Source organism: Pseudopodoces humilis, chromosome 1 (genome assembly GCF_049639895.1).
Source record: "Pseudopodoces humilis isolate 2021_Gansu_Grassland_sample_001 chromosome 1, ASM4963989v1, whole genome shotgun sequence".
NCBI lineage: Eukaryota > Metazoa > Chordata > Aves > Passeriformes > Paridae > Pseudopodoces > Pseudopodoces humilis.
Genome location: NC_142200.1, coordinates 88,261,318 through 88,288,235, shown reverse-complemented (window position 1 = coordinate 88,288,235; position 26,918 = coordinate 88,261,318). Strand labels below are relative to the sequence as shown.

General features: G+C 41.6%; 1 protein-coding gene and 1 long non-coding RNA gene across 3 annotated transcripts in view; one reads left to right on the top strand and one right to left on the bottom strand.

Annotated features, from left to right (window-relative positions):
* The first annotated feature begins 1,195 nt into the window (after positions 1-1,195).
* Positions 1,196-26,918, top strand: part of ADTRP (androgen dependent TFPI regulating protein) — a 30,351-nt gene continuing 4,628 nt past the window's right edge. Inside the window, exons 1-5 of one of the 2 annotated variants that reach the window (XM_005525290.3) lie at positions 1,196-1,537; positions 8,691-8,825; positions 10,258-10,359; positions 20,741-20,856; positions 24,597-24,748. In XM_005525290.3, coding sequence (XP_005525347.2) covers positions 1,385-1,537; positions 8,691-8,825; positions 10,258-10,359; positions 20,741-20,856; positions 24,597-24,748 — 658 coding nt within the window. In that variant the 5' untranslated portion in view covers positions 1,196-1,384. The remainder of the gene's footprint in view (positions 1,538-8,690; positions 8,826-10,257; positions 10,360-20,740; positions 20,857-24,596; positions 24,749-26,918) is intronic. The other variant, XM_014254508.2, reaches the window with a different exon arrangement.
* On the bottom strand, positions 4,025-26,837 carry LOC148185161 (uncharacterized). The gene is made up of 4 exons (XR_015773209.1): positions 26,773-26,837; positions 19,397-19,470; positions 13,564-13,656; positions 4,025-4,134 (listed from the first exon to the last, which is right to left on the bottom strand). It is a non-coding gene; the product is annotated as an uncharacterized LOC148185161 (long non-coding RNA).

Genomic DNA, 26,918 nt, shown 5'->3' with positions numbered 1-26,918 from the left:
GAAGTGCCTTAGCACGAGGTCTGTTTCCCAACGTGGATGCACATTGCTGTCTGAGTTCATAGGAAATTATCCCACATGGAGCCTTGCATCCAGTAGGAGGGGAGAAAAAAAGCCAGATAAAAACAAACCAAACCAAAACACAGCAGATTGCTCAATGCTGTCTGTAGGCCATTTAAAAGGGGAGGAAAAAGAGATCTCTTAATGCAATGCGCTTGGCCAAAGCGGAACCCTGCTCACGGGGCAACCTCTGCAAGGGCAGGAAGGGCATCCTGCCTCCCCATCCTGCATGGGGAAGGTCCAGCTGTGGGATGGGGCGTGATACTACCACTCAGGTGGCAATTACTGCTGAGAGCACAGCAATTATGGAGATTCTAGGAAATGTTCTGTGTGCTTCACAGTGCTAGTTGTGGCTGCTTGGTGCAGCAGGAGGAGAGGGAAAAGCAACCATTCTTGTGGGAATTTTTTTGTTTGCTTCATTTTAGGGTCATTTTGTATTGGTTTTTCTCTTCTTCTCAGCCCTGGTGATGCAATGACACCATGCCAGGGAAGAGGGGCTGTCTGAAGTTGAATGGCAGCAAATAAAGAAGCAGAGAGGCAAAATACACTGCACAGCACTTCTTGTTTGTCACCCAAGGCCTTTGCCCTGTGTCTCCATCCCTGCCAGAGCTTCAGAGTGACTCAGGGTTTGTCCAACCTGCCATGCACAGCTGTGATGGATCCCAGATGCTAGGAGCGGCATAAAGGTGGCAGAGCCTTTTCCCACAAAAAAAATATTAACAGCCACAGAGATTTTCAGCCCCAAGGACCTTTGCCTATGAATCCTGTCAGCTTCCTTACCACCTCCATAGCCTATCAACAAATCAACTATGCTTCTCTTTCACAAGCCATTAGATTTCCCACTTCTTTCTTTGCACAAGGCAAAAACAGTCACAGAGGCTTCCCAAGCTGAGCTGGAGACATGGCTACATATACAGCTACAAGTAAGGAAAATGCCACTTGTTTTCACTCTCTACCCGACACATGACAGCCTGTTACACAAAATCAGCAGCAAAACTCCCCCCTACTTTTGCAAAAAAAATAACCCAACCCAAAACTTATGTAACTCTGCAACTAATCTTTGTTAATCTTGAGCAAGGCATTTAAATCCAGGGAATAAGCCTATTCTTCTCGTCCCTCCACCCCCAGCCTATCTGTACAGTGAAAAGGGAAACAAACAGAAGCAAAGTTTGCAGCCTTGTGATTTTTCCTTTTGACAAGAGCAAAGTGGCATCGTGTCCTGAGACTGCTCTGAAGTAAACCCTCCTCCCTTGCCTTATCCTATGCACTGAGCACCTTAAGAGAAAAGCTGCTTTAGAAGCAGCATTCAGTTGCTCCTGGCTGAAGCATGGAAATCTCTACTCTCGCCACATACCACTGCCTTGCTTTTGTCTGGTATTTTTTCGTTGCCTATTCCATCTCACATGTGAAAACAGAGGAGCGGCCATCTGAAGTGTTCCTTTACGGTGGGCAGTGGAAATATTTGACAGTCCTCAATCTGGTAAGCAAATTGTGTTGTACAGCGATACCAATATGTCTATTTGTTTGTCTGCCATCTGCGCCTCAAGACATATGCAGCTGGTGTATTAGCTGCTGTTAAACTGCTTCCTTTGCTGTTTTTTGCCCCAAAGGAAACGAAGGAGGCACCTGTGCTTGTGCTGTGAAATGTATTCACAGGTTTCATGCAGAAAGAATATTGACTGGTGAGATGCTTGGTTTTCAGAACCAGTACTTTCAAGATTGCTGCCTCCTTGCAAAAGAGATATTGTCAGTGAGAAGGACAGAAAAGTGGGGGGTTTTCCAGACAGGACACATACAAATTTGGTGCCTGTTTTCTCACCTTTGATCCGAAACATTTCAGCACTGCTTGGAGTTTTACTTCAATTTTTTTAATAGGCTTTTATGTCCTCTAAATTACAGGAAAAGTGAAACAAAGCAGAATACTGTGCTAATTTAGCCATTCAGAGTACCTGCTTCGTTTGACAATCAGTTGAGAACACAAGGGAAAGAAATTCCAGCCTGTGGAGAGAGGTGCTTGTGATATTATTAAATGAGTTTCAGCAGTGCTATCAACTGGTTGTACATTTCCTAAAAGCAGACAGAAAAAGGAGACTGTAATGTGTTCTGGTTTTTCTAATGTGCTAACATTTCACAGGATAGAAATCAAAGTGAAAGTACATGAAATACCCAAGGGAGAAGGCTTGTTCAAAGTCCAAGGTGTTCATCAGCAACTCAGGGAAGTAGTGCTGGTAAGGTGGAAAGACCAGGCTTGTGGAGAGGGTTCCTAAAGGAAATGTAAGAGTTTTCCTAAGAGAAAAATTTCAGACAGTCTTGCTAATTTGAAGGATGACCACAGGGATCTATGCAGCCTTTCAGCCATTCTGTGTGACAGTCAGAGTTAAATATCAGTGGGAGGTCTGGTCTGGGGCATGTTTGTCTCTACTTTTACCTTTCAGAAGGACGCACCCTATGCTGGAGTTCAGTGAAAGCCTAAAGGCTCCCCAGCTCCAAGTGGGGCTTTTGGGGACCTCCAGGGAGGTGGGGAATTTGGTTTTCTTCCAGCCTCAACCATTCAGTGACTCTGTGAAACATTTGCAACCAAGAGGCAGTGAATGAGGCAGTGGAAGGATGAGGACATATCACTGCAGTGGGGTGGTATTTGTACTGCTAATTGCGATATTGTCTATTGGTAGAGCCATTTTTGGGGGATAGCTGACCCCACTAAAATACCACTCGTATTTTCAGGCAAAACAGCATCTCCACCCCCATCCGCTGGCACCATTATAATAAGATTTACCAGACAGCTCTAAAGCATGAGATCAAAAGGACAAAGCAAGTAACCAATCTCCCAGTATTTTGGGATGAAGTTATCACTGAAATTATCCAGCTTTCCTTAGTGACCAGCAGGGAAAGGATCCACAAGGCAAGAGCATGTACAAGCATAACTTTACTGTCCCATTAGCATCCTGAGTAACCCAGCCAAAAAATAAATCCAGGCTAAGGTAGCTAATAACCATTCAAAGCCTTCCTTTCATCTGTCTAAAGGAAAAACATGCCTGTTCATACTTTGGTACTTTCCCTATCCTCTGTGCCATGAGGGAAGTGTGCCTTGTGTGAAAGAGCAGTTCATTTTGTTGGTGTAAACCTACTTCCTTGACAACTGAACAGCATGCCTCATTCTTTCTGTGTTGTAATCTAATCATCTATCCCTGTTCACATTTTCTTTGCCACTCATTAGAGTGGCATTGGATTATCCTCTCAGTTACTCTTTTCTGCAAGCTGGAAGTCCAAGCTTTTTTCATTTCCGTTCACAAAGGGTTGTTTCTTTCATTAAAGTGTCTATGTCACTCTTTGCAGCAGTTTTTCGAGTTTCAGGAGGGGATAGGTGAGGCAGGCCGCAGTGGTCAAGTCGTGAGCATATATGGGTTTATACAGCAGCCTAAGCATTTCATTGTTTGTAGTTTAGTTCTTCTTGACTGCTCTTAAGTCTCCATTTGTCTTTTTTGACCACTGGTAGGTAAGGAGACAGCAAGTTGAGAGAACTATCCACACTGAGTCCAACATAAGTGGATGGTGATAACTAATATAGAACCCACTGCTGAAAAATATATAATTGAAGCTGCTTTTTAATTTTTTTCTGAAATGCTTTACATTGCACTTATCAACACTGATTTTTTTTTTTTTTTGCCTAGTATTTGATCACTCAGGCACTCAGTACCCTGAGATTCTTTGGCAGTTTTACAGTTGGGTCGCTTTGACAGGGAAAGAAAAACCTCATCAGATTCACAAAATGTACCACCGCAGTATTTGCTTCATTTGCCAGCTCATTTACAGATCTGCTGAACAGCTCATGTCTTATTAAATCTCCATGAGTGAGGGCTCTTGCTCCACTTCCCCAGTCATTTGACTCCCAACTTTTAACCACTCATTGATCTGATCCCAATGCTAAAATGGAGCTGCCAGCCAACAGGGAAATGGTTTGGGCTGAAGATATTGCCTATCTGTCATGCAGAAAATGTGGCAGTGGGACAGGGTGCGCAAAATTACTCCTTCATGGATGGTAGTCCTTCCTCTTCAGAGATTTACTTCTTTCAAGGACTGCCAAAAAATGAAGAGGGATTAGGGAAAGAAATGCTGGCACCCCCCTTTCTCCTGCTGAACTGGGTAGCATTTTTTGGTAAAGCAGCAAAAAGGTGGTGAAATGTTCTTGAACTGCTGTATAAGAGAGGAAGAGCGTGAAAAAACAACATGTCCCACATGCTGTGGCGCTCCCTGTGGGGCTCCACTGGACCTAAAAACTCATGCCACGGTCTAGCATTAAGCCACTTCCTATTGTTGCTGAGGAACATCAAGGACCAAGAGATGCCTGTCAACCACACTTGTCCATCGGGTGCACATCCAACACATTCAATTTCTGTCAGTCTGGACACAGTCTCAGAAAACACCTTGAGATGTCGGGAGGTATGGTCATGGGGAAGAAGAGCGGGCAAAAGCTGCACACTGGGCTCTTCTGGTTCAGTGGATCTGCTGTGCTGGGCAGGCCTGGGCAGTGCCTTGGAGGCCTCCCCAGAGCCAGGAACACAGAGACAGCCTTTGTCCAGCTCTTCTGCCTGTGTTCTGCCAGACTGGGATTGCCTGGCTTCTGGCACTGGCTCTCTGAATCACTTGGAAATTTTCCCTCCAAAATTTCTCTTATCTCTTTGGAATAGCATTTAAAAATTTCTTTCTGTGGAAAGCTGCTCTGGCTGCCTCACTGTGATCTGAAATAGAAATACTGGAAAAAGTAACATTTCCTGGGGATGGAAATGCTGCTTGTCTCCCAGTTTTGCTGGAGAGATGCTGGAAGCATTCCTTCTAGATATGACCCTCTTTTAGCACCTCATTCAATTCCTTGCTAGTCACATGGCTCTCCCAAGAGAGCTACAGCTCTGACATTGCTTCAGATTCATCTTCTTAATGATCACAGCAATCAAGATTCAGAAAGGAAATATTTTTGTAGGGGAAAAAGAAAGGATGAGTGGGCTTTGTATCAAAGAGGTTCATTGACCCATTATTGAAGAAGCAGAAATGAGAGATAAAAACAGTTTTGTATTCATTTCATTCATCTGTGACACAAAACAGTGCAAGCGGAATCATTCATTGCCTGAAATATCTGAGCTCATAAAAATCTGCTCACTGCTGTAAATCCATTAGTAAATCACTGCATAATGAGCACACTGCACCTTTAAAAACTATTAATTGAGTTCCTGCCCCAATTTATTCCTTACGCTTTTGTCTTTCATAACGGAAATACCTTTCAATTGTCCTGAAAGCTGCTTTATACTTGTTTCAGAATAGGCCCAAATAGTATTTAGTAAAGATATTTTCCAGGACACTATCATGTGAATGGGTGTGTGTCTACACCAAATGTTGACTTTTATGTCTAATAACTTGCTCAGAATATTGGATTTATCCCTCCCTAAAGGGCAGAGCTATGAGCCTGATTTATTTGTACTAGCTGGAGATTTCAATATACACATATGGCAAGATCTTATACACAAAAGTAAATCATGTCAGGTTACTTAAACAGAAACACCCTTCTGATCACTGCACCAGATAAAAATTGAGCTTTGTCACTGTGAGTCTCAGTTTGGAAAATTGATCTGGCCAAATTAAATGTTTCTACAGCACCCAGCACCATGGAACTCTGCAGGGTCTAGAGGGGAAAGCAGCCTCTCTCCAGCAGGGATAATCATATCCATATTCTCCTCTTTGGGTTAATCATTAGCTTTCTGAATGCTTCCAGTCTTCCTTCTGTTCGTGTGGGAACACTTTAGGGAATCCTGTCTATTTACAGCCAGTGGATTTATATTCCATGAGCGCCTGCAATGGATTTTTGAGTGCCAACACTGTTGCTTGGGAAATTCACAGGACATCTGGAATAATTTGATGTTTTCACTTTTTTTTTTTTTAATGTCAACATTTTCCCTTTAGTGAAGGGCTACAAGATTTGGATGCACCTTTCTTACAACAACAACCCCAGTGGGTTTGGAGCTTGGATTTTAATCTACTGGGGGTGTACAATGCCAGACTGCACAGTACATGGGATGATCCTAGCCAAGTTCAGTTTTCTGGTTTGAAAACTACTTGTATAACCTTCCACTGCTCTTGGAAATACAGGGTGATCACTAAAGTGTCTGAAACACCTTTGAAGCTATGATGATGAGCAAGGGTAGAGCTACAGCAGCACAAATCCAAGTTCCTGAGGCTGAATTCAAACTTCTTCAGGGGTTATTCTTCTCCATCTTTAGCCAGAGAAATGGGTCAGGTTACACATTCAGATAAGAATTTTCCATACACAAGATAACATTGTCCTCCCATGTGTATAACAGAATATTTACCAGGCTGAGAATGTGGCTGTTTTGGGACTGTTTCTTTTCAGTAATGTTTATTTTAGTTAATTTTGAAGCGGGGAAAGAAGCAGCCTATCCCTGTCCCGTGATTAATGTAAGGCTGACCATGAACAAGATAATAATAGCCCCATCCTCTGGGAACCAGGCTTCTCCCTAATTGCTTTATTGGCAATTAGTCACCATGTGTCACTGGACTGTCACCACCCTCATGTTCATTTTTCATGCCTTCTACAGAAAGTTACTGCTGACTCTACAGGGTGTAACAAGAGCTTCTGTTTATTACCAGGCTTTTCTTAGCTCTTCAAGGACTTGCTATTGGTGTCCTGGTGAGGCCAAGGACTGGGACAGACATTTGGGCTGAACATGTGTTTGTGTCTAAGCACCCTGCACGGCAGCATGGACTTTACTGAACCAGACCCATGACCTAAAGGGCTGAATCCCTACTGGCTGAAATAGTACCTGCTAATTGTGATAAGGGGAGGGGAAAATCACACTTAAAACAGCTGCTTTAGGTGCCTCAGAATTGAACAAAAATCTATGTGGGTTCTGATGAACCGGCTTGGGTTTTTTGTTTTGTTATTTTGTTTTTTTTGTAAAGATATGTCTGTTCACCCTAGGCCTTGATAGGAAACATGGGGCTTTGCAGCTGAACTGGGTGATGCACAACCCCTGATACTTCATCCTGGGTGACCCTGGGCTGGTTACCCAGCCTGTGTCAGCACCTCCCTATCTCCACTGCTGTGGGTCTGCACAGGGAGAGGGCCAATCCAACAGTGGCACTTACTGTTGTAGCTCTCTGGGCTGTGGAAAGGATAGGGAAGGAAGACTCTCTTTTCCCTGTGCTGGGAAGAAACAAAATATTTTGGGACAGTTCACACAACTACAAACTATGGTCGTTTTGTTGCCCAGGAAGACTCAGTCTCTGGAAACTAAAGCTTGCAGAAGCTTTGTTTGACAACAGGCATGGTGAAATCATAGTCTCCTCCTCCCCTCATATATTTTGATAATAAAGGAATTTCTGGTGGAAAAACATTGCACTAATCCTGTCCTCTCCCAAGCACCACCCTTCTCAGCTTCTTCGCAAACTGATGAAGTAACCAGCCACAATTTCAGAGACTTTGCTCTAAGTAAATATATGATTCAGAGTAAGATCATGGCAAAAGAGATCTCATCCTGAAAGCTGTAGCCCTCTTTCCATTTAAGCATCACCAGCTGATCCAGTGTTTGCAGTAGGTTGCATTTCCCATATTGCATCGCTCTGGGACAACCTAGCCTTAAAAAGAAGAGGTCACCCCAGGAGTTAAGTGAACTGAACTGACTTGGTGCAAAATGCAGGACAGTGGGAGAAGTATTTTATTGCAAGGTTCTATTCTGCCTTTGTGTGTCTGAGAAATCTGGTTCATCTTGATCTGCTGTGTAGTGTTAGAGAAAATGAAGCAATTAGAAAAGCAATATTGGTTTAAACCACAGTAATATGACAATTTTACACATAATTTGGAGAACTGTTTTGTAACTGTGCACATATCTTGCTCTTTACCAAACCCTCCTAGTGCCCTCCCCAAAAAATCCCACCCTCACTACCTGTACATGATTTAAAGAAAAAAGGAAAAAGACTTCAAACCAAAACACAACCTCCTAACCCTAAAATTCATTAGTTATAAATTGTTTCATTCAAACTTAAGTAAAACTTCATTTTTAGTTGGTGATGTCTGGATCTTTGCTTCTAAGCACTTGAAATCCTTTTCCAAATCCCTTTGAGTTCAGCAAAAGAGATTCTGTTTCTGTAACTTCTGCACCTAATTCTCACCTTAGATCATTTTGAGCTACTTGGCACTAAGATCAACTGCACTGGGAGTCCCTAGAAAGAAGAATCTGTGTTGGCTAAATAGTGGAAAAGCTATCTAGCAATTGCTTTACAGGAAAAATACTGGCATAATTTGTTCTTTCCTGCTGAGATACATCCAATGGTCAACCATTAACATAGGAAGTGTGACCAAGCTGGCTTTGTACATGTCCCTTCACTTCACCCATCTCAATTGCATCACACATCTCTGTTTAGTCTGTTAACTGGGATACTGTCTCCTGACCAACTTTATTTAATCACTTTGGGTTAGTAGAAGAGATTTAGCCAACAGCTATATCCCTCACACAGGCTTGCAGCTCACAAACAAAACAGCTCCCTGAAGAGCAAGAACAGATTTCATTGAGGAACATGCTAATGAAAGCTGGATGAGTTTCCCTCATTAGGTGTAATTACTTTAGGTTTTGCAGGCTGTCTTCTATGGGGTGTCCTTCCTGGCTGATGTGTTGAGACTAATTAAGAAACTGCGATGTGCTAAGTGCGTAATTTCCAGCAGAGACCTTCTTTTCAGTGTCCTGGCTTTCCCAGTGTCCATGGTAAGTACCCTTTGTCTCTGGATGTGAAAATAATGTTTGCATAAATGATTAGAAGTGTATAGTACCAAAAGTATGTGTTGAAATAGATAAGAACCAAGGGCTTTCTTATACCTTTGAATTTGGAATGGATTTGGACCATTTAGAAGAGGAAACAAGGCTGAGCCTGTTGTGGTTGAAAGCAAAGCCTCTTGCACAAACATTAGGGTTGCTGTCCTCAAGTGGACACAGATTGACCCCAAAGGGTGAATGAGGTGTAACCCCTCTGTTAATCTCATGGTCCAAATAGCTGTGGACTTATCAACTTAGGGCTTTTCTCTAAAGGGCAGCACAGGTCAGGAGGACATGAGAGGCTACCTTAGAGACAGCAAAACCTCACATCTCCTTCTCTGATGCCAGAGTAGCTTTAAATAAGCACTGGAGAGAAACAGATTCACGGAAAAATAATTATAGTCACAGCCTACGTCAGATTCATCATGGATCACCTACTCCCTCACAGACAATGCTGTTTATCAAGATGCCGTGGGTTGGACAGGAACTGATGGGTTATTTATACATGTAGGTACACTGTGTGAGAGTGATGCCTGCAGCCACCTCACCAGCTGAATCTCAGAGGCACTATTTAAACATGGTCTACAAGCAGCTCAGCTAGCTGGCTCCATGAAAAGCCCTGCCAGGGATGGAGTCAGAGAGACTGGATAATTATCTTCCCTGCACAGCAGTGTTCACTGTGCTGCTTTCATATCCCACCGGGCATCCGCACCATGCCCACAGGACTGTGGCATAGTCTCACTCTTCCAGCATCTCACACCCCTGACTTCTAACCCCAAGCATAAAGTGTTCCCAAATACAAAGACAGGTCAAAAATTGCAAATCATCTTCCAGGTATCAATAACTGAAACCAGGGATCATTTCCTCCAGTTAAGTTGTCCCACTAGTTTTACTATTGGGAAAAAAAATGGGTGCTCACAGTGTGCAGCTTTCACCTGCAGTTTAGGAATTAGGCTTATGAACTGTGAAGGTAAAGGGTAACTCTATGTGAACTGCCTTATCAAGATCTGTTTTTACTTTGTTACTGAGCAAAACAAAGGCTTGACAGACAGTCCCTTGAGGAGAACTACTTGACCATCAAAAGATCCCATCTGCAAAGGGAAGGGGGAAAAAAAAAAGCAGCAGCAGCTAATCTCAGATTCCACAGAAAATTTCAGTGTTGGCAGTTTATAAAGCAGGGTTTTTTTCTCTCAGTATCAACACAGAACACTGCATCTCTGAGTAAATGTGAGATAACATGGGTTTATCTGGCAATGTCATCATTTTTCATGTAAAAAAACATGGAGACGTTTTGCCTTCTTAGAAATGAAAGCACTAACCAAATCCTACCAGTTCTGTTTGTCTTCTATTTTTAAATTTCTTTCATTTTGCATTTTGGTTCCAGTTTGTGTGTGTATCCTTTTGGACATTGTATACCTACAACCGAGAGCTGGTTTACCCCAAAAGTCTTGATGGAGTCATCCCGCTCTGGTTAAATCACGCTATGGTGAGTAAGAAACACCTCAGCCTCTTGCAGAGAAAAGGGAGACTTTGCAACGTGTGCTTCACCATTGCATTGTGCTGTTTTCCGAAAGAGCTTCACAGCTCTTCCCTTCTCACCTCCTCCTTTCTGCTTATCAGAATCTGATATTGAGCTGTACACAGCAATCAGATGCCTGTGCTTGAAGCTGCCTCAAGAAGCCTTTTAGCACACAAGGAGTGCCAGTGAATCGGTGCTTGTCAAACCTCTGAAGTCAATGAAATGATGTGTAGTCACAAGGAAAGAAAATCTCACTTATTGTGGTTCAAAAAAGGAGTTGTGTCTGCTAACAAATCTCTGAAATACAAAATGGCTATGAGTGTAACAAAGCAGCTCTTAATTTTCAAAAAAAGGTGAAATAACAAAAGAGACTCTGACAGCTCTACAGCTAATAAACTAATGTGTGCACAGTTTTGAATAGCTGGATTGCAATGATTGTTTACAGATTTTCTATAAATACTTTCCAGATTTCTCCTTCATTTGTTCTGGCTGTTTTTATGATGTGTTGAATAATCACATATTTCTCATCAGTCAAGTGAAAGGAGGCTGACAGTAACATGGAAACTGTGGGTGGATTGCAAGGTCAGGGAGGCCTCGTGGGGTGAATGGGAAATGGGAGAGAAGGGAGAGGCTCAGCGCTAGGCTGAATGAGAGAAGCCAAAAAGTATGAAATAATTTTATAGAAGACTCATTTCTCTCCAGACCTCATTTCTTAAGAACAGTGCCTTGCCATCCACTGCAGCAGTCCCCAGTGAGTGTTGAAGGTAAATCTGGGAGGGTTTGGGGTGTCTGGCTGAGGACAGCTCAAGGTTTGAGCAGCCCCTTGATTTAGACAGGTGCATTCAGAGTCATGTGCCTGGAATCCAAACACACAGAGGCATGTCCGCATTGCTGATACCCGAGTGGTGAACCACAGCCATCGTGCACTTTTAACCTCGTCACCTGCTCTCTGTCCACCAGTTCATTTCCACCAGGACCTTTCTGTGGCTGTCCAAACCTCTTCACAGGTACAAAAGGGGACTGCTCTTTCTGAAAACCATCATCCACCAAAAGGAATGATTCTTCATGTCCTCAGCATCAAGCTGGTTTCAGGTTCAGGATTTAGTATGGGGAACTGGTTTAAAAAAGCCTCACAGTGGTGGAGGTGCTGGGCAAGGGGGGAGGGGGGTAGCACAAAGTGAAGCTCAGAGAAGATAGGCTTTGCTGCTTGTTTTAATCCTGGCTCACAGCTGAGAATTTGCCATTTCCATTTCCACATTTGTTTATGACATGGGAAGGTTGAGAGCTGTTAGGGCATACATTTTTCTTTTATGTGCAAGAACTCTTTGCAGGAACCCCTCAAACATATCAGTTATAACTTCTTCTTACCCTACCTACATCTACGTTTCATAACAGAGTTATTTTGACTACAACAAAAAGCTTTTCTGTAACAGAAATGTCAAAAACAGGTGTTAAAAAAGGAAAAACAGCTCTTCCTGAAAATTATTTTGATGAGAGAGAAACTTCACATAAAGCAAACCTCTATCACAACCTGGTATTTTATTTCTAAAGCTCTTAATACACTGCAGACATCTTGTGCTTGACAGTTCCTTGGTAGGAAATCTTCCTTCCAGTCACTATCAGGCATAAAACATCTGCCACCAGCATAGATTGATCCCTGCTATCGACAATCCTTGTGTTTTAGAGCACCTTCCAAAAGTGCCTTCAGGCTTAGCTGAGACATTTCTTTCTTCCAACACAAAATATCTGCTGGAAACACTAGGGAGACCCAGAGACATACCAACACTTTAAGGGACAATCTCCAAGTTCTGATTGCCAAGCAGACACTTTTTCTTTGGGTTCATTTCTTTGCATATTGCTATTGCATGATGGCTCTGAGATTACAGGCATTTCATGACAGATTGAGGCAGCATGTAGCTGGCTTCGGAGGAGAAAGACATGGGTGTATCAGTAGTAACCATCAGTGCCATATCATTTGCAGTAGGAGTTCTTTTTTTTAAATCTCGGTCTATTTTAATGTTGTAAATATGGAAAACATATGTTGTTATGCAACTGGAGAGTGAACCTAAAAAAATAACCATGCAAAACCACTTCAGGAACACTGAGCTCCTTGGCTTTGTGGTGATGCTGCAGCACCTTCCTTGCAGAAATGAACAACTGTCTTTCTCCTCACATGGCCTGCTTTTACGGTGGGAAAGAATTGTTGTTGCCCACTTGGCAGCCCAGAGCTGCAGAGAGAGCACTACAGTTTAGCCATATTTTTGCACTCTGAGCAGAAACATTTTGTTTTGCAGACAGGATGGTTAATGTAGAAAGGAATTTTGCTTATATTTGAAGGAGACCAAATATTCCAGACTGTCTAGGTTTCTCTCTTTGCTTTCCTACTGAGTTTAACCCAAAGGCTGGGCCTCAGTTTTCACTTTTGTTTGCCTGGGATAATTATGTTTTACCATCTATATACAAAACCTTGACCTTTGGGGATGAAAAAAGTCCGCTCTACTTATGTCTCAAGCACAATTATTTTATTTGAACAAGATTTTTGAAGTGGAAGATGGCTGACATAAAAGATATGCTGACCAATTTGTCAAGTGAATTTGTTTATTTCTTTCCTAGTCATCTCTTTTCAAGCTATGTCTGGATATTCTCCAGAAGGAGACTAACTGCTGGAGACAGCTTGGATTAAACCATATGCATGTATTATTCAACTTAATGGCAGTATTGGGGAACACTACACCTTGAAGGGTCTGACAGAATTGAATGCTAAATAAAGTGTGCCATTGGTAGGTCAGAAAAGGCAACTCAAAAATGTTTTGATCTATAACAAAAGATACATATAAATGTAGAGCAGATGTGCTCACAAAAATGGTAATGGTACAATTGTGTTTTTGTAAAAGAAGATTTGTATTTTCAGTCTGTAGGCACAGCTCTTCTCAAAAGATTATTTTCTTTATTTTCAGACTGCAGCTAAGTTGAGTTTGGCCACCTCTTTTTCTAATTTACCCTGTAGCTGTGTTACCCTTTCACCTTTACAAAAACCAGCATTTTAGCTCCACGGGCACTCTGTTGACACATGGTTATGAATTGTGTATGTTCAGAAGATTTTGTAAGCTAAAGAGCTGAAAATAAACAAGGAAGGAAGGTAAATGGAGGCTCAGAAAAAACATCTCTTACCTGGCAGACTTTTGGCAAAGATGACAACAGATCCCCTACTGCCTGAACTTCTGAAGCTCCGGTGCGCTTTGCCCCGTTGTGGCTGAGCTGTACCTGAAAATAAAAAGAGAAAATGCAAGAGAGTGAGAGAACAAGCAAGGTACATACAAGTAATTTTCCTTCACTGAAGCAGGACACCAATGCCCCACTGTAGGAGTACCAGCAGGATTTACCATGTCCCCTCTCATCTTGGAGCTTCTTGGCATATAGAAGCTGCTTGTGTTCTGCCTACATAGCTAAAACTCACCTTTCCCTGTGTGGACACATCTACATCAACAGAAATGGTATTTCAGATCAGTGTGATTTACTTCCATCTGGAAAAAATGTAAGTTATGTGAATATAAGTTACTCTCATGTGAGGGTATCTATGTGAAAGATTACGTCTTACCACAGCTATTTTAGGAAGCTGCTGCATCACTAACCAAAAGAGGGGGCACAAATTCAGTTTGTAGGGCAGAACCCTCTTGTCCAGGCCACTCAAACTCAACTCCTACTCCAGGTGTGTACATGAGAACAACCTCAGGTTCATCTCTGACCATCTTAAATGATTCGCTTTTCAAGTGTTATTTAATGCTTAATAATTCTTACATTTCTACACAAGGGAGAAACATTTCCATTTGTTTGCATTTCACAGTATCTCAATTTTAAGCTGTCTGGCAACTATGGACATTCACAGGCTGCCAATTACATTCAGCTTTTGGCAAAAGAAGAAGAATGTGTGTGTGAGGAATATGGCACACAATATTAATCACCCCACACTTTTAAGAGCAAAGATGCTTAGCTTTTCCCAGCACTATGCAGATTTTTTTTGAAGTTTCCATTTTTGTTGACATAAGCCCATTTCCTCAGGGAGAAAGTATGTGTTTCACAGACAAATGTTATGGCAGGGAATCCTCCCGGGCTGCTGCTACCCCAGCATGCACAGGTGCAGTCTCTGTAACCCTCCCCACAAAGAAACAGCTGGAGAAAAATATTCCACAGCAAAGGATGTGTCACTTCAGTCTCATGTCAGCCTCCAGCTGCAATGCAACATCACTTTCTTAGACTACATATCTAATGTCAGAGAGAAAGGCAATTAAAATTCTGGCATTGACATTGAGACAAAACATTTGCTAGTAAGCAATAGGATATTCAGCCAGGGCCTTATTCCCAAATATGCATGTGTGCAGGCAAGAAACTTTATCTCTGAAGCTCTTTTACCTTTGAGCATACAATTGGGCTAATGTTTCACCCATTTTTCATGATAACGCTCCCAAACTACCTACACGTCTGAGAAAAAAATATTAATGTTTCTTTACGGGTGAGCGTGAATGGATCTGGAAAGGGCAAAAACAGATAGTAGCTGATGGTTCAGAGAGGAGTGCTGCTGAAATTAAATTGAGCAATAGCTTCCTTGCTAATCTCCTACACACCTGCTCAGTAACAGGACTCCCTGTGCCTCCTGCTCTATCCACAAAATAAATCTGTGGTTCCCTGAAAACGCTCTGATGGCTGGAAACACAAAAGACATGCAGCAAGCCTAGGAGAGAATTATTTCTTCAACTAAAAATGGCAAGGTACTACTTAAAGAAATAAAAGGAACAATAATGCATAAGCCCTTTCCACCCTGAAAAACAGAGAGGTTAAGAGAAGATGAAAAATGTATAGGGAGAGATTACAAAAGAAAATTTTGAAGGAGGCCTTTGAACACAGGCAAAATAATAGCAAAATAAATCAAAAGAGGGAAATAGTTCCAAACTTAGGCCAAGAAAGGAGAAACCATACAATGATTTGGAAAATTATGAGTATAAAACTAAACAGAGGTTATGGTGACAGGAAGCTGTTTAATTTTATTATGCTCAGATAACACAGACTGTAATTGTTCGTGAAAGCATCCAACTGAAAGAAATTTCCACAGACAAGAGGACGTTTCCCAACAAAGAATATCTGAGTAAACACCTCAAGAGACAACCAATGAACTGGCTTACGAGCCTCATAAGGCAACACCAAAGTGGGTTTTTCCTTTTTCTTTGCAGTAACGTAGTGATGGGGAAGAGAGAAGCATGAGTATTGGCCACAACTGGTTGTCAGCACACAAGCTCTGCAGGGAATTGGTCTGAAAGGAGAAACACAGGCAGTTTTTCAAAAGCAGTTGATGGTCTCCAACCGTGCCCAGTGGAGTTTAGTTTGGCCAGTGATAACTGTTTGTGAAAAGATCCCTCCCTAAAGTCTCACACGTTAATGGAAAGCAGACATGGAGGGTATGTAAATGCAGACGAATCAGAAACAAACAGCTCCGGTCAACCGAGGCATCATTTCCTTCGCTCCGGAGTCAAACAAGGTCACACCGAGTCAACTGCCACACACGCGTCAGGAGCACAAGTGACCTCAGCAGCTCTGGGGAGATTATTCATGGGCTCAAAGCTCAGCCTAGGCTAGAGCCTGCAGCTGAGCACAAACCCTACCCAACCCCATCTTCTCAGCCCCAGGAAACTCACTCTTACTTGAATCCTCAACGGCAAAATGAGGATATAGCATTAAATAAATACACAAATTACGGAACATAAAAATTCCATACGGTCTTAGCAAACACTGGAAATAATATTCAGAGAGGACTGTTTATCTCAGCTTAAACTCATGAACCTGAAATGTATCCTGGGAAACATACAACACAGGGTAGGAAACAAAAAGTAAGGAAGCAGGGAAATGTTCTTGTCTACAGGAAATAGGTTAACGTGCCAATATTTGAGATAAAGTTCAGAATATGTTTAAGAAACTTTCTTCCCCCTGTATTCATATGCCAGAGTTTGTATGAGCAACAAAAAGAAATTTGTGGAAATTTTATAACAAGTTCAGATTCATCTGAGTTTTTCAGGAAAGAAGAAAAGAAACTAAAACCAACTGGAAAATCATAATGACTGCCAAAAAGAGACACAAAGGATTTTAAAATTGAATGTTTGGAAGCAGAATTCAGGCTAAAAAAGTGTGATTAGTTAACTAAATATCTCTGATAATTTTGAAAGTCCCATCACTTTTGTCTCTTCACTATAGAAAGAAATAAAAAAAAATTCAGCTCTTGCAAAGCTGAAAGCTTTCTTCAACAAACAGAGGTTGTTAGACAAATAAATACATTAATATTTCAAAGAACATAAAAATAAGTACCAACAGGATCCCTGCCAAGAGTAGGAAAAGCTCTCTGATTCAGTTTGGTTCATTGATAGCCTGATCAGCACACACAGCTATTGTTTTAGCCTGTTTTCCTTACCTTAGAGTAAAATAGGGTAGTTTTTTTCCCCTCCCTCTGTGATAATTATTTTTGACAGTTTCACTGTTTATATGTGAAACTGAGAAACTGTTAATTGAAATAAAAAATGAGTCACTGTTTCCAGCAAGTTTTGCCAATGTTTTGATCTGTGTCAATCTGAGCTTAATCATTAAGTTTTCTTTAAAGGAAGAGGCAAAACTGTATATTTTAATTTAGCCCCATACAAACACTGTGCTCCTCAGACATACATCAGTTTAAGAATATGAAACACTGTTGAGTAGGACTGAAAATATATTTAATGACTATACACCAGAGACCTATGTTTAAAAATAATGCGTATGAGAAAATACATTTTTTTTTTTTTGAGAAGGGTATGAGCAGCCTTTATAGTCTCTCAGCAGATCTGATTAACCATGATATATGGTCTATCACTAATGATGTTGCCAAAGTCAACGTCTCTGCGCTGTGAGAGGGAAATCATGTGGAAAGCCAACAGTGTGTCGTAGGCAAAGGGCAGGCTCTGGGCCCTGCAGCCATCCACACATTCCCCTGGTGTCTGCTCTACAAATACTCATCTGCTGTCATAAACTTGCTTGGGTATGCGATAGAAATTCCTCTGTGATTTTACTGTTAATGCACAAATTCGGCCTGGCAGAAATAGACTCTGGGATAGCTAAAGTGCAAGGGAAGATTTTCCCACATGTTTATGAGCCTGGGGTGTATGTGTACATGAGAAGGGAATTGGGGGGCAGAGGGGAAAAATGAAAAAAAAAAACCCTTTATATCCACAAAGGAAAAATAATAAGATTTTTAAAAGATCATCCTGGGGGTGCTTGAGAAAGCTCAGAACTGTTGCAGAACTCTGTCTCAAGAAGGCATTTTCGCAGCAAATTTAAATGACTCTACAAAAAAAACCCATCTAGCTAATATGCATGGCAAAATATATTTTAAAAGATACAATTATTTGAATGGAAACACAGCACACTATCATGGGCCAATGACATCACTGGACTTGGGAAGAGAGCAGCTTGCAGCTTTCCTATGCCCCAACAAATTTTTTTCTTTTTAGTTTTTTTTTTTTTTTTTTGCATTTGTTCTTCCAGATCAGGATAGCTCCAAGACCTTTAAGAAACTGTTTGCAAAACAAGAGGCAGACAGTCCTGCTCCTGAATGCTTTTGCTGTCCTTGGACATGGAAACACTCTTACAAGCAGTGGAAAGCTGATCGAAACAGGAAGAGCAGAAATTTCAACCTACCCCTTCCACTAAAGTCCTGGCTATTCCCAAAAGCAGCCAAATTTTCCAGTTTTGCCAGTAACTGTCAAGTTGTTATTGATTTATAGGCCCCTGAGTGTTTTCTCTAAGTGGAAGAGCCTGACAAAAATGAGTAGGTAAAGCATATCAGCCTTTTCTAAACCAGCACAGACTAAAAAGCAGATCTCCCAGCAATCTTTTGCAGCCTGCTGCTCAGCAGCAGTGCCAATGCACAGCGTGTTTGAGCAGCAGGCTGCCCTTCACAGCCTCTCCCTGTGACCATATCCTGCTGTCCACATGTTGTCTGTGTGCTGCTGGAGCGTATGTGCTTCCCAGCAAGAAGCTACATCTCTCTTGTGGAACACTAAGCCACTCACCCCTGGTCATGGACAGGATGGACATGGAACACTTGCCCATCACACTCCTCACTGCATCAATCTCTTAAGCCTTTGAAACTTCTCATTTTCCTTTCCTCTCTAGATGGAACAACACATTCAATGCGCTCACAATTTCTATGCATGCCTTTGGGCTGCCTCATTGTTCATACTTTCTGACTCTTTGTGCCGCTCTTTCCTGGGCATGGTCCAAAATACCTGTCAAAATGAGGTGCTCTAAATCAGCGTGCCAGCCAAAGGCTTAGGCTAAAGCCTCAAAATGAGGACAAGGTGCAGGTTTTCCATCATTGCTGCCTTGCCATGGGCATTTTGGGTTTTGTTCAAGGACAAACTGTTGTTCAAATATGGAAAATAAACTCTTTCAAATCTTTTTGAAAGCAGCTTAACACATAGATTTCTGACTAAAAGAAGTTACAGGGATTATGTATGAAAACTGTGTGCACTGAAGATATTTTTCTGGTTAAATTAATCCAAGAATCACTTGTACTGATACGAGACCTCTGCAATCAACCAAGCAGGTTGTAGAGCTGAAAAATATCTTTGTGAAACAGAACAGGAGAAAATCCCAGTGCCAATTACTGAGGGGAACTGGAACATCAAAGAAATATTTTCTATCTCTTTTCTCTGAAAAAGGATAGCTGAGGTGGAATAGTTATTTTGATAGAAGGATAGCCACGCATGAATAGCAGCTCCTGGTTGTGGCAGGAGGGCTGAGGGAGGACACTCAGCTTCCAGGGAGTGGTCACTGGGAAGCAGCAGACAAAAGTGGATGTCCACCTCTTAAACAAATAGCTAAATATCTGTATGCTGTTGATAGCTCACTGTACATTTAAATAATTTAATATGTATTTTTCACAACCTGTAGCATAGATATATGGCATATTACCATATGAGATACTGACCACAGTTTCTGAAAAACAGAACCATTTCCTTGGGACAAGAGGAATCTTCATACCATACATCCAGCAGGTTATGCCTTTAGGGAGAAAGGAAAAAAAATCCTTAGTCTGACCTTTTTTTCTATTTAAAAGTCTATCTATCTATCTTTCTCTGTTGCCCTCCTTCCATACCTGCCCCATCTACCCATGAAACTATTTACTTAATTAGCAGGAATTTAAGTACCTAATCAGCTACAGTTGTTGCTATAGTTTTCTCCTGATGCATTTCATTGACTGGTTTTGCTTTGTTGCTCCCCAACATTGTTTAAGCCATCTGTATTGCAATTCAAATTTATTGTTTCCTTTCACAGGGAATACAAAATTTTCAGTGGGGAAATTTCACCCAGGAAAATTATTTTCTGAAATTGTTACAAATCAATCAAAAATCTAAGGAATTAGCATCCCATGAATCCCTGCATTGGCCATTTAACATCTGAGCCCATAATGCTTTCTGCTTTGCTCTCAACATTCCCATGGTGAGGAACATCCCTCTTGAAGGCAGCTCCTCCCCTCAAAACAGTCAGTGTCACTAAACTGTCTGCCCAGAGCTGAAAATCCTCCATGCTCATACAGTTACCATTAAAGTCCTTGAAATTGAAGCTACAATTCAAACTCTTCAACGAGAAAAGCAAAATAAAAGAAACAAAACAAAAAAACCAAACCAAAACAAAAAAACAACAAAACAAAACAGAGAGAGAAAAGACACATTTCTCCATCAATTTTAATCCTTTCTGACTCTGGGATAAGCTTGTTTTAAGTTCCTTCACACCTTCAATCACAGCTAATTCAAGTCCCTTGTATGTTTACAGCTCCATTTTTCCATTTACACAGGGAAGCACAACACACTGGGATTGCACTGGAACAAGTAATAAATGACACTATATAAAATACAATGACTAGAAGAGAACATGAAGGCAATTCAGCAATTGCTTAGTGAGTTCAAGAAGCACTCCTCTAACATCCTCAACCACACATAATGATAGAGTTCAATATCTTTTGTACCCTAATAGTAATTATAAAAAAAATATTGCATTACAAAATGCAAAAGGAGAGCTCACCTGTTATAAACATAGACCATGCTACAGGCAAACCTTATTTTTACATTATATTAACAAGAAAATTTTTATGCTTATTACTCTAGGGGTACTTCTTCATTGTAAAAAATGAAGTATGCACATTTGTGTACAATTATACTCAGTATTGTTAAATAATTTTTTGCTTCTGAGCAGGTGCCTGAACTCTGTGATCAGCAATGACTGAAGGCGAGGCACTGTGACCTGTCAGTGACACACTCTCTTTTTCCCTCAGCACACGGCTGTATTGCCATTTGCTCTCCTGGAAATCCTTGCCTTGCCACATCGTTACCCAGCAAAGAAGAAGGGATTGATCCTACTGGGACTTGTTGCTTTTCTGTATATCAGTTGGTAAGAATTTAAGTATTGTTTTTGTCAAGCAATCTACTTTTTAAAATAAGGCCAAATGCTGTATTTTAGATCTAGAGTTCCCACCCAGACACATGGAGGACAGCAGTCTTTTCTGTGGAGAAATCATTTAAACTTCAGCTGAGACCCATGAAAATTATTTCCAAACATAAGCAAGGCAGGTTTCTTCAAACCCTGAGACCTTTACATAAAGGTCTTGTAAGGTCTCTTATAGGAAAGTAACTAAGTTGCCATAAATTTAGGGATAATTTGAGTAATTTCTTCTGGGTTGGAGTTTTTACTTTCACCGGTACCATCAAATTTGCTTCCACTCTCTGTCCTGCTCACTGCAAAACCACCTAAAATCCCTAAAGGTCTGGGGGTCATGGGAGCAGGGGAGGAGTTTAGTGTTTGGCAGGAACACGTGGCGGGTTTTAGAAACCTGAGACAGAAAATGATACCCGGAGCCAGGTGCAAACTGGTGGGTAGTGAGGAGGCATCTGCCCCACCACCACCTCCCACTCCACCAGTGGACACAGCCCACTTTTCCAGCAATGTACCATTTGACCCCCGACCTGTTGGAGAATGATCCCAAGAGAATAAACTGTATCTAATCTGCACCTCCCACAGCTCATAGCCACCTGCTGTGTGTGTGTCATGCACCCCAGGAGTGGGCTTGCTCATTGCACCCTGGCTGCAGTGACGGGATATGGGGGCATGACCACCCCAGCTGCCAACACTTCAAAGCTCTCAGAGGATGCCTTATATTGAAACCAAACTCAGGAAGGGGGCTGTGTAATTTCAGGGTATGCCATGATAGAACTTTCCAGAGCTGAGGAAACATCCAGGCTCTAGGGTGGAGAATATAGAACACCTGTATAACAACAAGAGGTCAGCGAGAAAGCGACTTGTCTTCATGCAAAGTCTTCTGAGAAGTCACTGGAACTATGAGGAAACCCATCCTTCCCATTCCTACTTACCAGTTCTCACTCTCAGCTAGAGACCATCTTCAGCCCAGGAAGTGAAAATCTGAAATAATAATTTCAGACAATAAACTGCTCAGATGAAACACTGGAGTGACTTGAAACCCACCAGAGTGGCTGTGGAAACAAGGGACTTCACTGATACATTATAGAAGCAAATTAGGAGCCATTTATTCTAATCCAGCCCAGAGCCTAATAGGATTACGACCATGGCTTCCTAAATTCCTTTTCCATGTTCTGATTCACCCAATTGCTTAACACCAGATTTGTTTTGCTTGTCTTATGACAACATTTGGGTTTTACTGTCTTTGACACCAGACTGCTCTTAGCATGTGAGCCATGCTTTCCCCTGAAATGCCTATCAGCTGAGCAATTTCATCCCTCAAGAGACATGGCTCATATTAGGACCTGAATTAGGACCAAAGGATAAAGATCAACACAAGCATCAACACATCTGAGCCCTTCCAGTATCTTCTGTGAGTTGGTGCTGCATTGTGTTGCTAGGGTCCTGAGTGGAAGCTGGTCCCTTAGAGTGCTTGTCCCCTGGGTGCCAGGGCCCTGATGACTGGATAAAAGATATTAGGATGTCAATACCACCCTCAAATCAGCAAGGAACCCCCTGCCTCCTTTCTTTTTGCCTCCACTCTGTGGTTCCCTGCAAACCACAGACAACGTCTTTCAACCAACAGAAAAGTTTTCTGGCCCTTGCAGTGAAATCTCAACACATGTACACATTTTACTGTTGGTGCTAAAACCTGGTGATTTAATAGCCCTATTTGAGCACCATATGTTTCACAAGCAACAGAGCCCTTCCTCCAAGCCTCTCCCTGGACTGTCATTGCCATTGCTGCAGTGTCAATGGCCTGAGAAGTGTCTGGTCCCTCCAAGGCAGCAGAGAAGCTGAGCAGCCAGTCAAACCTCACACCAGACACCTGCCTCTGAGCAGGGTGTCACTGTGGCTTTGAACACCCTGCACAGTCATTTGTTTGGATTTGAAAATACAGGTTGGAGTGCTTCATATGAGACACACCAGCTGGCCAAATTGCATTAAGATAATCTAGTTCCTCGCTACATAAAAGAAAGGTGGTTGTCACTCCCTGTTTTACTGTTGGAATATGAAAAGAGGAGTCCTGTGCAGTGAAGAACACATGCAGACATTTGCACTGGCTCTACTTTGCACCTGGACTTCAGTGTTTCTGCTCAGCTTCTCAGGAGCCTTCCCTGCCGGCTTTATTTTTTTTTTTTTTTTTTTAATTTTTAATTACTTAGGTGTTTCACAGCTCTGTTTTGTTAGATGAAAGAATCTTGAATCATGAAAATTAATCCCTACATTTAAATATTTCCATGCTCAGTCCAGGCAGCTCTACTATCAATTCCCTCAATTTCTCCACTCCATTCCATAGGTGAGGATAGTAAATCTTAATTTACAGGCAAGACAAAACCATCTTTTTATAACCCACTCCTTCCTTCTTTTCCTAGAGAAAGAAAGAAGCATCTTTTCAGCCTTTTTTTTCCTCCTTAGCATTCGCCCATTCCTCAGTGTCACAACACAGTTTCAGGATAGTGTGGCAGCCCATTTGTCACTTCTCTTTGAGGCATGATGTTCAGGGTAAGGTAGCAGGCTGGGTGCCATCAGAAAAAATTGCAATTGCATTCCCATGTTAGCACTGGTGGTGGAAAGTATGGCATAATCCTCAGATGTGGGGTTTCTTTTTAATAAAAAATTAAACCTTTTAGGACCATTTGGACCCAAAAGTTTAAAAGTTTTAGGTAAGTACTGTCCTTGTTAAAATGGCACATCCTCATAACAATCAATGAAGACTTACCCTATTTTTGAAATTCTTTACATAATCAATACAAATATAAATAATTTTATTCACAAAAAAATATTCACAAAAAAAGTTTTTTTTTCCTATACTTAATATATAAAGATCACTTTTGTATTCTTAAATCCAGGCATTCCCTACCAACCACTCTTATAAGCCACAAATAATGAACATATTACCAGCAAACTGACAGGCACTACAATATATTTTCTGAGAGAATAAAAAAGGCAGAAAGAGAGAGCACAATTAGAAGAAAAGAAACCCTATAAAGCAGGCATATTAATCCTCTTCCTTTTCCTTCTTTTCCAAACCATGCTTTGCAAACAGTTCTGTCACAAAAGGGTGAAGAAGCTACATCTGTTTCCCACCCAACCATTCCTCTTCCTTTCCTTCTCTTACAAGAGAAAAGGTGCTGGAGAATTGCCCTTGCCCTCTCACCTTCTGAAAACTTCTTTCCACTCCTCAGAGCAGTGGTCAACAGCACAAAAATTGAGACAGAGAGGAACAGCTCTGTGTCTCCACAGACTCTAGGGATCTGGATAGGGGCTGAAAAGCTGTTGTAGCTAAAGAGTAAACATATGTGAGAGCTTATTTGAATAAGCTTCACTTAGCATAGCCAAGTGCACATCCCTGTTCCTGAACATTTTGCTATTTTACTGTGCTTTTACTGCTGTTAATAGCCAATGCCACCAGGGTGACAGCAGAATATTGTGTGCATTTCAACCTGCACTGAAAGCCATCTAATTTAGCACTGGCTCAAGTGTGCTTCACAGCAAATAGCCCAAGTGCCGAGGAGATGTATTGACAGCCAAGCTAATTTTCTCTGTATCAAGCCTGTTTTGATAACTCAGCCCCTCAGGAGTTGGAAATTTTGAAGTGGTTCTTCTAACTGAATGGTCCTAACCAAAGGTAATTTCTCTCCTTCCTTGCCTAGGGTCCTGTGGATTTATTCTGTAACGGGAGAGTGGGTATATCCTCTCTTTGCTTTGTTCAGCCCCCCTGGGCTAGCAGCCTTTTTTGCCGGTAGCCTTGCTGTCATCGTCTCCTTCTACAACTTCGGAGAGTTCCTCAACCGTATGATATGGGGTCAGTCCAAGTTTTCTTCACTACTTCTATGCATATGAATAAAATACCCCTAAAATGAATTGCTGTGATTACCCAGGCAGGCAGGGAGAGGAAGAGGGCATGAGTACCCTCATGAGGGGAAGGTGTTGGGATGGTGGCATTTGGGTGTCGCATTGTGATTGCTGGGTCCCATCCACGTGCTAACAAATTGGGGACGAACTGGAGCAAGGGTCCCAACCCTACCAGACAAAGGTTGGACCAGCTTCCTCTAATTTGGCTCAAGAAGCACCTTTTGCCAGCATAATCACTGGATTTTGAATTTCTGCTCAAAGAAGGGTCCAGAGAAGCCACATGTCTTGGGCTAAAACTTTTATACCTGCATCACATGTTGTTTGTCAGACTAGGGAATAGCAGTGTTTACTGGAAATTGACAGGAATGCATTAGTGTATCCAAGCAAAAGCACTGTGGCAGCAGCTCCTTGACTAAAACAGCACTTTGGAAAGTTTTACAAACTCTTGAGAATTTTTCCCTTCTGCTTTGCTAGGGGTATAACCAGCTGTGACCTAAAAAAATGAAAAGCAGCTTCCTTGGACATAATGGGCAGTTGGAGGGGAAAAAATAAGTAGTTAAGGAAAGCATATTTAACAACTGGAAGAAAGAGCGAACTGAGGAAGCACCTTTGGGGGTTTGGCATGGAATGCTATTACTATTATTTTTGTTTCTGTCATTATTATTCCTTCTGGTTTCCTCTCTTTTTTCATTCAAGATTGAATTTTTGAGGATGAAATTGTTTCTGTCAGGAAAATGTGTGTATTTTATTTAGGACAAATGTGTGAACATTTGCGATTTCTTAAACTAGCTTTCTGATGAAAGAAAAAACACTGCAAAAACACCTCTGAAAATAAATAAGACAACGTCCCTCTGTTCTCAGGGAACATTTGATGCCTTATCCATTTTGTGAAGTCTCACATGCCTGTCAAGCCAAAGCAGTGTCTGTAGCTAGTCTCTCACTATCCGCACTCAGCTACCTAAAAGCAGCAGATTGGCTTTCGAATGCGCTGAGTAACCAACTTCACCACTTGCTACCTTTGCAAACAAGATGCTTGCTCTACATGTCCATGTTTGGAGATTTTGGCCACATTCTATTCTGCATAAACATAATACAAGATGAGGGTTTCTGGTAAATGAAAACAGATCTGCAGCCTTTCTGCACTAGCTCTGGTTTAAGAGGCATCACATAAATAGTAAGTATTACTAATCAAAGACTGCACCATCACTACATGATGGCTTAAGTCTTTATATGAGATATCTGATACATCTATATATCATATTTTTTTCATCACTGAGTCCATATTAGTAATTTCAGGTCTAGAATATGCCTTCTGCATAAGATGGAGATAATAAGAATTAAAACAATTTGATTTTCAAAGTGTTAAATGATTGGACGAAACATTGTGCCAAGCAGAGATCAAATTAACTGCAAAAACTAGATGCATATTCAACAGCTGACTAAAGAAACCGGAGCAAGCACTCAACTTTACTGCGCACACAGAGAGGCTGAAAAGCACCCCAGTTGTGATAGCATGAATGTAACCTCAGAGCATGTATATAAACAATACACAATATTCTTCACTGATATTTGGTGTGCTCTTGGGATCCCTGGAGGCCTCATCTGTTTGGTGGGTCTGCCTCTTCATGCACAGTTGGTATTTTTCAAAGGAGCCACAGAATCCTGCCCTTAACAATTATATGGTGTTTTCATCCACATGCAAGACACTCTCCTTGAGCTAGAGTTCCCCATGCTGGTGCCAAGTGTTTTTCCTGATCCACTTCCCAGCTGCGTCCACCCAAGAGAAGAGTAGAACTTCCTTAAGCTGGTATCTATAATGAAGTCCCACTAAGTCTTGAAACATAGCCACAGGGAAGCTATTCCAAATAACAGTGTGCCAGAGTTTTAATATATTCCTGACTGAGACAATTTTTGGTTCAGCATTGCCAGAGAAAAAAGAGCTGCAAACTGAATGGAAACATGATTCCAACATACCTTTGTTCCCACGGCAAAAATGGCTCCATGTACTTTTTTCATCATACCCTTTCCTGTCTCTCCTTCCCATCACAATATGGCAGAAGATGCAGTGGAAATGATCCTGCAGAAAGCAAAACAAAACCCAAAAACCAACCCCCCACGTA